This window comes from Eucalyptus grandis, chromosome 5 (genome assembly GCF_016545825.1).
Source record: "Eucalyptus grandis isolate ANBG69807.140 chromosome 5, ASM1654582v1, whole genome shotgun sequence".
NCBI classification, from domain to species: Eukaryota; Viridiplantae; Streptophyta; class Magnoliopsida; order Myrtales; family Myrtaceae; genus Eucalyptus; species Eucalyptus grandis.
Window position 1 is genome coordinate 2,088,463 of NC_052616.1, and position 14,918 is coordinate 2,103,380.

The 14,918-nt window shown below is 39.9% G+C and overlaps 1 protein-coding gene across 2 annotated transcripts; it reads right to left on the reverse strand.

The window, feature by feature from the left end:
- Positions 1-49: 49 nt before the first annotated feature.
- Positions 50-3,795, reverse strand: LOC104443508 (probable inactive shikimate kinase like 2, chloroplastic). 2 transcript variants are annotated; one of them, XM_039312697.1, is made up of 9 exons: positions 3,365-3,559; positions 3,158-3,333; positions 2,756-2,946; positions 2,476-2,670; positions 2,110-2,171; positions 1,532-1,598; positions 1,329-1,447; positions 778-954; positions 50-415 (listed from the first exon to the last, which is right to left on the reverse strand). In XM_039312697.1, exons 3-9 carry the CDS (start codon positions 2,923-2,925, stop codon positions 300-302), a joined length of 906 nt encoding a protein of 301 aa, XP_039168631.1. In that variant the 5' UTR covers positions 2,926-2,946; positions 3,158-3,333; positions 3,365-3,559; the 3' UTR covers positions 50-299. The 2 variants fall into 2 exon arrangements, with proteins under 2 accessions (XP_039168631.1, XP_010055261.2); XM_010056959.3 differs by lacking the exons at positions 3,158-3,333; positions 3,365-3,559 and adding an exon at positions 3,584-3,795.
- Positions 3,796-14,918: the final 11,123 nt, after the last annotated feature.

Consider the following 14,918-nt stretch of genomic DNA (forward strand, 5'->3'; position numbering starts at 1 on the left):
ACAACCATCGCAGGAGTCTGGAGATGGTGACTGGGATGGACCCATTGACTAGACAAAACACCTATATATATTCATGTATATATTCACTCATAACTTAGTTTGTAAGCATAGATGGAATGGACCCATTGACCTGTTCATGATTATCGCTAACAAGAAAGAAGGAACAAAAACAAAAGTGGGGAAAGAGAGAAAGGAGCCTCAGTAAAATGAATTGACTATTTAGATTTCACTAAGTCAAGAAGAACCGGATGATGACATCTCTGTTTGCCCTTGCTTTCGTGCTGGCAACTTGAATTTTCTCACAATGTATCTGGAGACGTTATAGAATCATCAGCAGTTGACGGATCCCACCCTGGGGGCTTGATGTTCGGCCAATCCCCGCGGCATCCCAACCTTATGTACAGGCTCTTCTTATCTGCAAGAAAGACACAGAACCCATAGGATTTACAGTTCAATCAGAACAAATAGACAGAACCGATAGGATTTACAGTTCAATTAGAGCATTTTACAGCATTAAGAATAAAGTCCGGGGTTGTTTTCATCACAGCATCAAGTATAAACCAGCACTAGCCATAATTGTTTGGGAGTCTTATAGTCGTGCTTGTTTCATAATTTCGTTAAAATGCATCGAGGTAGCATTTTAATCTGATCTCTGTGGCTCAACCCCTCCAAGGTCTGCTTCAGCATCAGCTTCCTCTGGCATTAGGATAGGTTCCCTATTTTAAAGCAACTCAATTTACAGTACATGGGTCATGTGTACTTTGACGAACTTTTTACCTGGGAGCTTCCTATCTGATAAAACTAATCGTTTGAGCGCACTCAGAGATGCTTGAGCCACGGTTTTGGAGTAATCGGCATCCCAACCTTGGAGCTTGACAACAACATCTGCATTTGCATAACCTAGACTCCCATCTTCAACGTGTCTTCTGGCCTCTTTCTTAGCTGAGTCTTCATCTGCACAAATAATCAGAACTTGCTTCAAATAAAATCATCAGAAGGGTCTACAATACTGCAACTAAATGGGAAGGTGCCCATCATCTAGGCTTTAACCCCATTTCAGATTCAGTCAAACTTCCAGCAGCATAGAAGTGATTTTGCATTACATCGTATGAACTGTTTGGAAAATTTACAATTGCAATCTCCTTCCACTTTGAACTTCAGTTAGGATAGATATCATATCAGATGGTCAACCAAGTGATTTTCAGCAGAACTGAAAGTCCTTACAAGCTACTAATTTTGATTATCAATCTGTCTCTACCACTCAATGATCATCAGGAGAACTGACAGAAGGGCAAAATGCATGGAGGAGGCAAGCATTGCTAGACTACCTGTTGCGTCAGTTGTAGACAACCATACAGTAAATCCCGCATAAAGGTGCTGCCATTTATCAGCTCTTCGAGCAGCACCCTGCTGCCCTCCTAAAGTTGCAACAACAGCCCGGACATGACTTTGCAAAACAATCAAACAGAGAAAAGAATGAGTCATTTGTAAGGCAAGAATTTCAAACAACTGCATCACATAATGCATATACCTACTGAGGCTTTCTAATAAGACACCCTCTGCTTCAGCAATGGCATCATGTCCTTCAGCAAGCACCCCTGGAGATGATTAGACTCATTAATGCACTGCAAGATGGGCACTACAAGTCAACTCAAGATTGCAAAGCGGAAGTTGCTACAGGATGTATCTATGTAAACATGTTTTTCTGCATTTGAGGATTTTCTTATCTATTTTCCTTTGCAGTTTCTTCTAATTTTATTTTGGGATATGTACATAGATGCAAATAACGTTCCAAATGCCATCTTTAGTGTGGATTGGCAAGATGCTGAACTCAACCTCATCAATTGCTGCTTTAAGTCGTCATCAGATTATGTTAACCAGTAAAGTGCCCATATGTTGCTTGAGTGTATTATGTTTAGCAACCATAATACTTTCTTAGCAATCACCCGTAGTAATGAGAGATGAATCTAGAAGTTTTAACTTTGGGTTTTTCTGTAGTCCTGTGCCCATTACTCAATCCGCTTGGAAATTTACTATGTCGATGATGAAAGCTATTAAGTTACTACAAATATTAATAGTAGCCTCTGTTTAAAGCAGAAGTCTACTCACATGAATCAATTGTTTGCTTAGCAAATGTTTCAAGCAACTCCTTGGTCTCAAGAGGCGTGTACCTGCAGATGACATATTTGAGCTTCAGCAAGCAGCAAATCAGTGTAAAAACAAACGAAATATCATGACATTGAAAGGGCACCAGTAGTGATTGATCCTAAAGCTCATCAGTGAATAATTGATTCCAAAGCTCTTAACATGTGAATGTGTTGTTTTAATCTTTCTCATTTCAGTCTTCATTGGGATCCTGTGGGATTTCTCTCTTACTTTTGGTTCGAGGTTTGGTTGTAATGGGGAAATCAGAATGGTGGAAACTTGGCGAATAATTTTCCAAAACCAAGAAAGGATGAAACAATGTAATAATACCCAAGACCAACTGCAAGTTCTTTTGCCACTTTCTGGTTAATCTCCGTCGAGTCCCCGACAATATAAATGGACGTTCCTCTAAGTAGTTGCATTGACCCTGCAGTCAGTGACTCCCAAGACTCCACAATATCAGGCCATTTCAATTCGGGATCCTGCTTCTTCAAATTAATGACAAGCTGATCGTCATCTAAATACCTGTCCAAAACAATAATCCCCACTTAACTGCCCGGAAGATCTAGGCTATTTATTATCAAATACATACACACAAAGGACAACCAACCATATTGTTTCGGCCGACTTTATCCTATCAAAGAGAGAATGTGTTTCCATCAGCGTCATAAGGGAACCAGAATGCTTGAGTTGGATCGTTAAGGAGGTGTTGTTCGCATCCACATGAATATCTCTGGGACCTGAAATGTCGATGCCGCCGAGCTGGAGTCGCAATTCCATATCAGAAGAACCATCTGAGAACTGCATCCACTTCACAGGTCAGTTTTCAGGAAATGCCTCATCTCATGCGATTATGGAAATAACAGTACTCCGATACCACAGGTCAAGTGGAATTTAGAGAATTCAGTTACATTGCAAAAGCTCGTTCCCATCTCTATGCTTACAAACAGGGATTCATCAGGTGAAGATCATCCTAAGCAAAATGACCTGAAACAGAGACTTTATACCATACCTCCCTTAAGATAATGAACGCCAACTATAAAAATTCGCATTTTGAAGCTCCGGGTCGAGAGGAAACTATGTAATTCCTTGTGCTGCATCTGCTCCGTTTCAAAGTAATCAATTCGATGACAAAAGCTTGCACCGCCCTGAGCTACTACCCATGTTCAGACATATGCAAAATCTAACCTTTTGACACAAGACATATGCAAAATCTGACCTTTAACACGAGGCCACATTTTCCTCCGACACAGAAGCATTTTCTTTTCCCCCCTCTTCCCTTTTCGACTGATCAGGAAACCGGAAAAAGAAATGACGACAGCAACAATTCCGGCAATAGACCAACACCACAACTCAATCCGCTTCAGCATCAAAATCAAACTACAAGTTCCACAAGGCCGATCAGCTCCCGAAAAATTCCAAAAAACTCAGGGCTCACCTCGTAGCTGATCGGAGTGACCGAGGAGAGGCTGCCGCCGCCGCACGAGACGCGACTCCGCGTCCTGAACGCCACCGCATTGCGCGACGCGAGCTGACGGACGGGCAGAGAAGAGCGGCGAGAGGAGGAAGACGGCTTGAAGGTCCCTCGGCTGAAGAAGCAAGAAGCAGGAGTGGCCGTAGCCATTTTCTCTCTCCGTCGAGCTCGATGCCAGGAAGCGAAATCGGAGAAGTGGATAAGGCAAGCTGGTTTCTCTTTTTCCGCTCAATGGGCTCGAAACACTCATGGGCCTGGGCCGAATAAAAAGGCCGGTCAAAGTCCATATTTATACGTCCACATCCATCCTCTTCGCGGGCCGAATCCGCAAGCCCGAACGAGCAGTGGGGTTACTCGCTCGCACTTCACAACCCCACATCAAAGACATAATTATTTCATAAGCCGCTTCTGATTAAGATGATTAGTTTCCGCTAATCTCGTTTTCAGGTTTAACTTTGCGGGTTGGAAGTAAATCTCCTTTCCGTTTCTGTGAAAACGATCGTAGTATGATCACCAATAGCATCCATGGACAATTCGTGCGAACAACTTTGTTGTTCGGAGGTCCGTGCATCGGTGCCGTCTAAATTAATCCGAGCTTTTCACACAGGCGCGACAAAGACATTTCAACTTGCATATTAGGGTTATTATAATCATGAGAGGCTTTAACTTTAGAACGTGCAATAAAATCCTTTATGAATCTTGTGGTTTTGACGTGGGTAACTCATCTTTGACTTCATTCATAGCCATAAAGTCCGGAAAATCGGTAATGCCATTGACGGTGACGCTCGATATGAAATGGACCGGGGCAATCCAAATATTTTATTTGTATTCTAGATTTTGGTTTTTCAGAAGATAGAAAAATTGGGCCCACTCTATATCCATGGGCTGGCCACAAGCCAACTCGACGTAGATGTACAGCCAATTTGGGAGATCATATCGGCATTTGGCAGGACCACTCTAGTGCAACTGGCCTCCGTATGGCAGAAATTGGCAACCATGCGCGGGTCACCTCAGACTCTAACCCTACTAAATCTTCGTTTGGACCATCGCCGGTGCAAGAGAACATAACTTCTGCAGACCCTCATAAAAAGGCTCGGTATGTCGTGAACATGTCAGTATTCGATAACGATACGGTCGTCACAAATTCCTAAAGCGAAAACCGCCTTGCCCATGTAATCTCCAAAGATGCTCGACCTTCTGAAATATCATTTAACGAGAGAGCCGTTCCTCTTGTTCCGGTCGACCATGTGCCAGGAATAAGATAAGCATTCATGGGTTCTGTTTCAAACATACGTGAGATCATTTTCATGTTCTCGGATCTCTCTCTCTCTCTCTCTTCTGCGTGACGATGTAATGGAACGTGGACAGTGGATTCATGGATGGTCGTGGGGGGTCCATGAAAGCGTTAGAGAGAGAGAGAGGGAGAGAGAGAGAAGGGTCACGTCAACGCATTTTCGAAAAGGGAGTAATTATGAATGAATGATTCAGACGGGGGGTTGTGCCGGATGGAAAGATAAAAGTAGGACTCTGTGGGAATATCAGGCCCCTCGTAAGGATGCGACTCCATCTCGTGAAACACACATCCGAAATCAAACTTTGATCCCAGAAGAAATCGCACAAGTCTCCTCCTCGTAGCAAAAGTAAACCCCCAGCGTCCGGCCTTTGCGTTTTCGAGTTCTTGACCCCCTATTTCATAACGAATTCTTCTGCGGCCTTTTCCCTACGTACCAAGGCAGCTGCGCTTCAGATAAGCAAAGTCCTAGCCTTGCAAACTCCGCAACATGAGCCGGCCAATGGTGTTGACGATCTTTTAATTTAGTAAAATGTTAATATAAAAAAAAAAAAAAAAAGCTCTTACATTGTTATATCTATAATAAATTTATCTAAACTTAATTTTTTGACAACTAGAAATTGATAATTTTACAATTCGTTAGTTTTTACCAAATTCTACTATCAAATTGCTAAATTGGGTAACCTGTGATAATTGAAGGGCATATTAATTTAAGGTTTTACCTTCCGTTTTATCACAAATATATTGGCTTATGATTTTTTGAGGTATTTAATTCAATTTAATAGAAATTACTCATATGTATATTGATTTAGAATTTTTCTTGATATTAAGCCTTCTATAAAATGGGATGGATGCTTATGGAAATCCTGGATGGGGATAATACGTATTGTCGGATCTGTCATGACCAAACAGGGAATTTTATTTCATTAAACCAAGCAAAAGAAAGAAAGTAAAAAAAAAAAAAAAAATCGCCGAATAGGCCTCCTTGAATGCCGTTCAGACAAAGACAGAGGAGAGAGAGAGAGAGAGGAGGAGTGGTCGCTTTCGCTCTCATCCTCCCCACGCACATGAAAAGACAGAGCTAGAGAGAGAGAGCAGAGAGCTACTGCTGCTAAGGTGACAGCCCTGTCAGCGAAGGGTCAATCATGGAGCAATGGATTGCTAAATGATTTTTTCCTCCTCCACGCGGCGCCACCCGATTGGCAGGCGACACGTGCCCCGCGTGTCATTGGCCGTACCCCTTACGCAACCGCGCCAGAGCCCCCTCCACAGTCGTCGACGCGTCGACGTCCGTCGACACGTGTGGACGGGAAAAGTGCAAGAAAATAAAAACAAAATCCGCCCCCTCCCTTTTTTTATTTTTTATTTTTTTTGGTTTTTTCTCGAATAAAGAATTATTTCGATTTATGCTCTTTGTTCCGTCAAAATATTCCCCGAGCTAAATAAAGAATGATCCCCCTTGCCCCCCGCGAGAATTTCGCCTTATACTGCGTCGTTAGAATAGGGTTTCCTCTAATTTTCCTTTTCTTTTCTTTTTCCTTTTCTTTGTCTTTTTTTGTCTTTTTGCAACTTATGTCTCTGCAAAAAGAATACGTAGATTATACTTTTTTTTTGGTCAAATCCTATAGATATTAGCTACTTGACTATTTAAGGTTTTCGGACTGAAAAAAAGAAGAAGAAAGACAAAGGGTTTTTTCTTCCTTTCGACGTATACTTTAAAAGATATTCAGCAGCTTATGCAATTGTTTATGTCCTTTTTATTTTCGGGAGATAAAAAGCATTGGATATTTTTTATTTGCCATTATATATAGCATATCTTATTTTCACTCCGTGGCTATTTTAATCAGTGAGAGATGATTATATAGATAACAACCCTATTTCTTGTGTGTTAACACACGGACAGAGTTGATTTTTTATAAAATTCTAGGACTATTATGTGAATGTTTTTGTTAATAAGCATTTTGAGAGGAACTTGTTAGAAGCCTTAATGACTAAAGTTTGAAATTTTTAGTGCACCTTCTCTTTCGTGTTATGTATAATAAGTGCACTCAAAATGAAAAAAAAAATCACTATTGCGTATGTGCACAAGTACTTCGAGAGCACTCTTTGCCAATTCCAAAGAGTTTGGGGCCTAAATAGATGCAAGCTCACTGTTAATTACTGTAGATACTGCCAAAAAAATGTAATTTCAGGATTTAATTTATTTTCCCACATTTCAAGATATCTTCCCTCAATTTTTTCATTTATATGTTTCCCATTTTTTTAGAGTTAATATTACTGCCCATTACTATAAACACTATTTTTAAAAGATGTAAATACGTATTATAATTTGTACTGTAAAAGAAAGGACTTTACTATATTTACCCCTCATGTTAAATGTACTTGTCATGCAAAAGTGAACCTTACAATACATAGATAAGTTCATAAATCTCCATAAAGTAATGTGATGGGCAAAAAGTGAGAATTTTAAGAAACTTTAAGAAACGAGTTGCATTTCCATACTCAATAATATTTTTCCACATCACTTGATTTCCCAATGTTGTGTATTAGTCTCATTGTATATTAGTCTCGTTGTACGTTGCTCTACACTAAAGCCTAATTTTGGTTCCATGTCCATGAAATTATTGTTATAATGGGACAAATAGGTGTATGAAAAGACATGACAACTGGGCAATTAAGGCTTTCGGCTCTTTCCTAGGGGCCATATGTCAAGGCCGTTTACGACGTTATATACTTGTAGGCGTACTAGTCCTAATAGAAAGAGGTCCGTAACGTTGTGCAACAGTGAAATTACGTTGACACCCGGCAATCCCGCCTCTACCTCCCTAAAGGCGCCCCAAGAGCGACACCTATACACTCGCAGGTCGAGTAGCTCTAGACTCTTTTGGTAATACTCCAAGATCATCACAACACCGATAGTCACTTCCCGCTTCTTTAAATTATGTTTTTTTTTTCAAAGAAATAAGAAAGTAAAAAGAGTTAAATAAAGATGGAAGATTAAAAAAAAAGAAAAAGAAAAGCAGCATCTGTACATGTACTACTAAAGACTGGTCAGGCAGGCAGGGATACATCAGCTCCTTTTTTTTTTTCCCCACCAAAGCAGGACACTGTAAGCAGGGTGCATGGACTTTCATGCGTTCGAGTCACTTTAGCCGGGCTCCCGCGCAGAACTGTCCTTTTTTCTCGTACTCCGTTCTCGAGCTCGGTTAAACGGGAAGAAAACAAAAAAAAAAAATCGAGAGAGAAAAAATAAAAATAAAAAGAAATGAAAATTTCACGAGCGATCCGCGGGTGAAAAACGAAGGGCGTCAGAGGAGGAGACGACCGCACAGCGTAGGTCGCCTCAGGCAGGCGTCACTTTCGCGTACTCCCTCCCTCCCTCTGACGGGGCAGATCCGACGGCCGGCAGCCCGCTGGGGACGCCTGATCAACCCCCGCGGGATCGCGACACGTGTCCCAGATGAGCCGGGGACAAGGGAGGTGGGGGGGTGCAATGATGGTGTAATGATGGTTGAATAATTTTGACATTCTGACCAGATTTGCAGCAGCAGTGCACTGCAGCACCACAGCCCGATGCTGATGGGAAGTAAGAACCTGACCACCCTTCCCTCTGTACGGATCGCTTCCCTATATGCGAGGTTTTTAGACCTCAGCAGCTCCTACCTTTCACGGAGAAGAAGAAAAATCGAACGTATTTGAGCTAAATCAGTGCGTCCACCCTGATTTAACCTAAGAATTAGACTGGACTCTATTGAACCGACCGATTAAGAGTGATTCTTATGAAAATCGATTCAATTCCCGATTTTAATTTTTTTTTTAAAGAGTATTCTCTTCTTTTGTTTGTTACTTTTGGTTTGGTTCTTAATTATTGAAGAGAAATTGGATCGAACTAATAGAGAGTATATTATTTGTTCTTTTTATTCTTTTTATTCGGCATGGGCAAAAAAATTCAAATTACTTGTGAAACTAATCTCTTCTTTTGCTTGTCACTTTCCTTTGATTAGTAATTTCATCTTACATTAAAGTGACTTTCGATACATTTAGGAGATTTTGAAGGGGGAAGAAAAAGAAACCTTCGGTTCTTGAGACAACTTGGGAATTGGACTAGGATAATCTAGCCTAGTCCTTTTCCAGGGTAGATAGGGTTAATTTTGTATTCCATGAATTGGGAATCGACCTTATTCTATTTAGTTTCTAATTTCAAGGTGGGACTCGACTTACTATGAAACCAATCACCTCTAATTATACGGATTCAATTGATAATTAAATATCCCTTTCATATATTAAATTTTGTTGAATCAATGTACCCATGGCATCGCTGAAGATCAAAACTTCTCTTGGTTTCAAAAGGTTGGCAACGCACGGTCGAGTTGGTTCTCCGCTTCTCTCTCGTCACCATCCTTTCTCTATTGTCTTTACTCATCATTCCTTCCAAAGCGAGACAAAGCACCCCCTTCTTTCTCAACGAGGAATTATTGTGTTCTCTGACTAGGAAATAGTGCTTTAGGTCGTACGAGTTGACTAAATTTCCAAGGAAATAGTGCATGCAAATTCATCTTATTCCTCCAGATCCTATACTATAGTCTGGTTTCAACGTGTAACTCACCCACGCGAGCTTGATCTTTCCTTGCCAACTAGGGTTTACAGTAAAGATGAAGCAAATAGCTAGTGCAGCGATGAGAGTCTGGCTCATCATCACCTTGCGGTGCACAACCTATGTTTTGCTACGCTAGACGGCTGTTGATCATGACGGTTCACGACTATACATCCGGCCCTCGTGCTATATATATCGCGCAGATGTTGACCATGCATTGTATGTTGACGGCAATGCTGTAGAGTGACTTCATTCCAGACGTGGGCATGTCGTTCTTTGTGGGATGGTCTGCACGAGAACGAATGGTCAAAGTAGATGGGCGGGGGGTGTCTTCTCTGTCGCACCTGACGAGGGATATAATGCGTGGGCGACAACTTTAAATTCTTTTGTAATTGAAGCAGGTGAGACTTCAAATCATCTTTTGTACAAAAGCTTTATCACGTCTTGTCCTTCCCACATTCCCAAGTGGAATGGAATATCCACGTAATGCTCGGAATAGACACGTTAATTTTAAAGAATTCGATAGAGCATGATCGAACGTGAAAAAAAAAAAAAAAGCTTCCCCCGAGATCACGATCGTGTTCGGCAGGTGAACCGCCGGATCGGATGACTTGAGAGATTATATAGAGGTTCCCATGGAGGATGTGTGGCACTCTTTGATACCGCGTGAGAAAAGAGATATAAAGAGAAATCTTGATTTCACATTCAGGATCATGATTTGCTCGACACTGAAATGACTTCACTTGTATTGATTGTTTTTTATGGAGAAAAAAAATCAAAGCTTGATGGTGATAGACAACATTTCATAATATTAATGCCATGAAATGAACTGAATTATTATTGATCGGAAAGTGATGACACGACGCTATCTGTTATCTTTATGTGGCAAATTAAAGTATTTCGCGTGCTTTGCAAGGGCCCTAATACTAATCCAAAATATATTTCTCTATCCTAATTCTGTTCTCTAGTTTCAACTTTTGCTTTTGGAGAACTATAGTATTATTACTATATAATATGTTACAGTAATCCATAAACCTTGTATTCCAACTCTTAGGTGAATAACAAAATGCACTATAAAGTAACTATCATTCGTGGATCAAATGCACCCATAAAATACTAGGAAAATCAAATGCATAGTTCCTAATGACTATATTGACGATGGGTTTTCAGATTGTACCTACCCATTTTCAGTTGAATGCGGAACACCGAATATTGAAGAGTTATGTCATCAAAATAATTGTTTACGAGTGCATATCTAGGATCTTGAATTTTACATAGGACTGGTCAAATTTTGTAATAAAAGCCTATTTAGATGGAAAAATTCGCTTTTCCATCCGTTCAAAAAGCCGATAACGTGGCTGAAGAAGAGTGGCTCGAGGCTTGAGCTGAGCCAGATTTCGTCCACCAAATCCGCCTCGCTTTTTCTATTTTTCTACACGGAAAATCTTAAACTTTTAATTAATTTATTAAAAGAAATCTTGCTCTGAGACATTGAAAATTGGAGTGGCATCAATCATGACAGCAATTATTGCCTAAAAAGCTACCGTGCAGACGGGAGCCCCCCCTCAAACGTGGCACCAGCATCGTCGGATTAGCATTAACCTTATGTCCTTGTGCCCTCCTCTCTACCTCCCTAGAGCCTTGCATCTTGAAACTACTCAGAAAAAGTTTAGACTCCAGTCATTTAACGAAAAATGAATATAGTTAAAAATAATGATTTGTATGATTTTAAATAATTGATCAATAAAAAATATTTCATAATCGACGATAATACATGTTCAACTGGTTTCGTGGACAATTAAAAGATTTTTTCATTCGTCCGTTCATTTTTGTATGCAATACAAACGACTATTTTTAGGTAAATATTTTTCAAATCATTCATTTTTAGTGAAACAAATGATCCGCTGAATCATTTAGTGAAACCACTTATTCTTTGAGTGCACCTAGACAAGTAATATATGGCGTAGCATTCTGGCACAAAATGAAAATTGCCGTTGTATAGGAGGTTGGAACTTAGAACTTTAATGGATGATTGGGGCCACCAAGGGAAAAAAACTTGGAGGCCAGACTCCCTAACCCGTCTTTCTTAATGACAATTTATTGCAGCTGGATGGAACATAACCGTAGACGGTTTCAAAATACATTGATTGAGTCTCATCTTTTAATGGCTAGGATTTAAAAGGTTGTAAGAGGTAAGACGTTACTTTATTAAAATGCAGGCCTTCCCAAGCAAATATTTTATTGGCTACTATATGGGGGCTTCCTTCCTCCATCTTCTCGTATAATTAGTTTCTGTGAAATGTTAAGGGATTCCTCTAAACCTTTGCACCTCATCTGATTAATGATATTCATATATTTACCAAAAAAAAAAAAACATTTAGTGAATAGTGCATGTGCGCAACGATCTTCAAACCCACAGGTGACCTAGAAAACGTTGTTTTTATTGCTTTTGTGAAAAATGACTGGGAAATACCAATCCTTGAACATCATAAATAATTTAAGTGCTCAAGATTAAAATAAGAATTACATAACAAGCGCTAAGAACAAAGCTACGCCATAGCGATTGATTGACCAACCTAATAATTGCTGTATTTTATTTTTCGTTTTTCTGGAAGTTGGTAGCATGACGGTGGGGGTCACTATCATCTGGCGACGGTGCAAGGAGTATCGCACATTTCGCGTTGCTCGGGGTGGGCAACTGGAGAAAACAATCATGGTTTAATCATGGAAGAGCCTTACTCATAATTGATGTTATCGAGAAAACATATTTGATGATGTCATTCAAGAAATTTTTTTTGAGAATCTGAAAATCAAATTTTAACTCTAAAATAAATTATAGGTATATATAATAATCAACAAAAGAGGGAAAGTCAATATACAATAGCCTTACGAAACTCTTTTTCCTTGTGGAACATCTAAATAGATAGCAACCATCTACATTATGAATTACAGGTTCATCTCTCTCTCTCTCTCTCTGGGGAAAAATAAAGATTACTGGTTTCTCTTAATTTTGATGTATGTACATAAATAAGCTTGATCTGATGCAAAAATCCTAATTAGTGTCTGTCAGTATATTAATTTCCATTTCGAAATTAAGTTGCTTTTGATTGTCCTTTTCTAGTATTCCTCAAATGAAGGAATTTGTCTACGGCAATTCAATTCATGAAAATAGTCTTATCGTAGAAATCTATACAAATTATTCAATCGAAGATGCCAATGATCGAAGAAGGCGGGTTCCAATCTCAAAGTTATTCCGTGTCGCAAGTAAACTGAGCAAACAAGATACTCAAAATTTCTCGAGAAATTATGCGGAGGAGATAATGCCGTTACTCTCCCCAGTCGTAATGGCAAGAGACGGTGCCGTCACGTTCTCATTCTCTCTCCCTCTTTTATTTTTTTGACCACCCTTTGACGAGTCGCCGGAGCCTATACACACAGTTGGCTGCCACTGTAGGACATTCAATGCCACCCCGATACGACTTTGAAAAGGAAACTGACAATTTCTCAAATTGTCAATCAATTCAATAATTTGGTGTCAAAGTGGACCTGGAATTGACCCGCCCAAGCGAAGCCCGTCCTTTTCCATTTTGCAGAGGGTTGAGTCCTCATTTCAAGAAGGTTGCTAACTTGGACTACCTCTTAGTTTTGTCTAAGTGATGGTACAGAGATGTAAGTGAAAGTTTTCTCACCCTCAAAGCCTATATGTCCCCTTTTTTTTTCCACAAATCAAGTACAATGGTAAATAGAAAGAAGTAGTAAACATCAGACATTCTTGTTGCTTGAGCGGTACTCGGTTCCACAAGAAAATGGATAAACCATAAATAGGTCTTCTTCCCTGAATTTTAGAATTGGAATAGCTTATGTTTTGTGTTTGTAAAAAGTGGTGAATCGATATACAGTCGTATAATTAGGAGAAAGATTTTCTAAACGAAATAAACCAGCGTGCATTATCTCGTTGAAATCACAAAACTCATGTACTAGCGGGCTCGTGCATACGTAATGTGCAAAAGACTCCTGCATAGTGTATAGCAGGATGGATGTTTCTGTATTTGTGTATCATAATCTGGGTACCATAGTCATGCTGCTTGTATGAGAAAAAATGAAAAACTTTGCAGAACTGTTTCGCTGAATCAATCGTGATGAAGCCAACAATGAATTCAGCAGAAAAAATTATCGACTCTTTTAGTAGAATAATTTCGGGCTTTTTCATCTACAATCGTAATTGATTTTTTCTTTCCTGTTCAGGTTCGTCGCAAAAACCCTAGCGCCTTCCACTTAAATCCATAATACAGCTTAATACGCAGCTAGCCCAGCATCTTTGATTGGTTAATTCTTTATGCTCCACCACTTTTTAAACCCACTCGAACAAGGGAATGGAAAAAAAAAATATAATTCCATAAAGACGAACAAAAAGGAAAAGTTCTCGCTTCCTTTCTCCACAAATTCAAAAACCCTACTGTTTACCTTTTCTTTTTTTTTCAAGAAAAGCACTTTATTCACCCAAACGTGCAAACCCTCGAACATCAAATCAAATCAAGAAGATAAAGAATGACAGTATTCGTGCCCATTCATCTTTCTCCTTTCTCGCCTTTTCTCCCTTTCTCCCACCTTGAAGCAAAACTTCTCAGAAACTCATCCTCTCTGAGCAGGTATATACAACGCCATGAACAATAACTGAAGTTAACAAAGACAGATAAAGAACAGAAGTACTTCACCGTTTCTCTCGGCCGTGATTGGCCAAAACAAGCAAGGGAGGGTCGCTGCTGTGGGTCTTGTGAAAACTGTACGCAAGTATTTCTTGTCAAATAGCAAATTCTAGGTAAGGTTACTACATATAGGATCGTCCTTTTATGAGCGTGCGAGAGCCCCTCAAAGCGCTTCAGCCCCGTCTTCCGTCGGACACGAGCTGCAATGAATTTTTACCATCGCTTCACGTTATCTCGCTCTGTCTTACGCCATGTGCGCACGCGTAGGATGATGTAATAGGAATAGAGATCACGAGCGGTTTCGTAATTATTATTGGAAGCTTTTTGATTTTCTGCAACGTTATGGTTACGGAGGTTTCCCCAACTGTTCGGTCCACTACAAATGCGGGGTTGTGTTATGTCACGGTCCAACAATGAAAATACATTTTGAACCTTTTTTTGGTCCGCAAATAAAGGAATTTTTGAGTGGTTGAAAAGTATGTGATGATCACATCATATCTTTTGAGTCGCGATACATAGGAAAAATAATGACAAAGCATTCAATAGAATTTGTAGATGGCGAGTCCACAATTGTTAAATGGGGCTGTGCACATCGTTATAAATGCGGTGTGCCTAGCAACTTGTGGAATGTGCGGTATCTGCGCATAAATCACATCGCTCTATATTACATGTATGTTGGATAGGGCTATAGCGAGTATAAGGTAAACA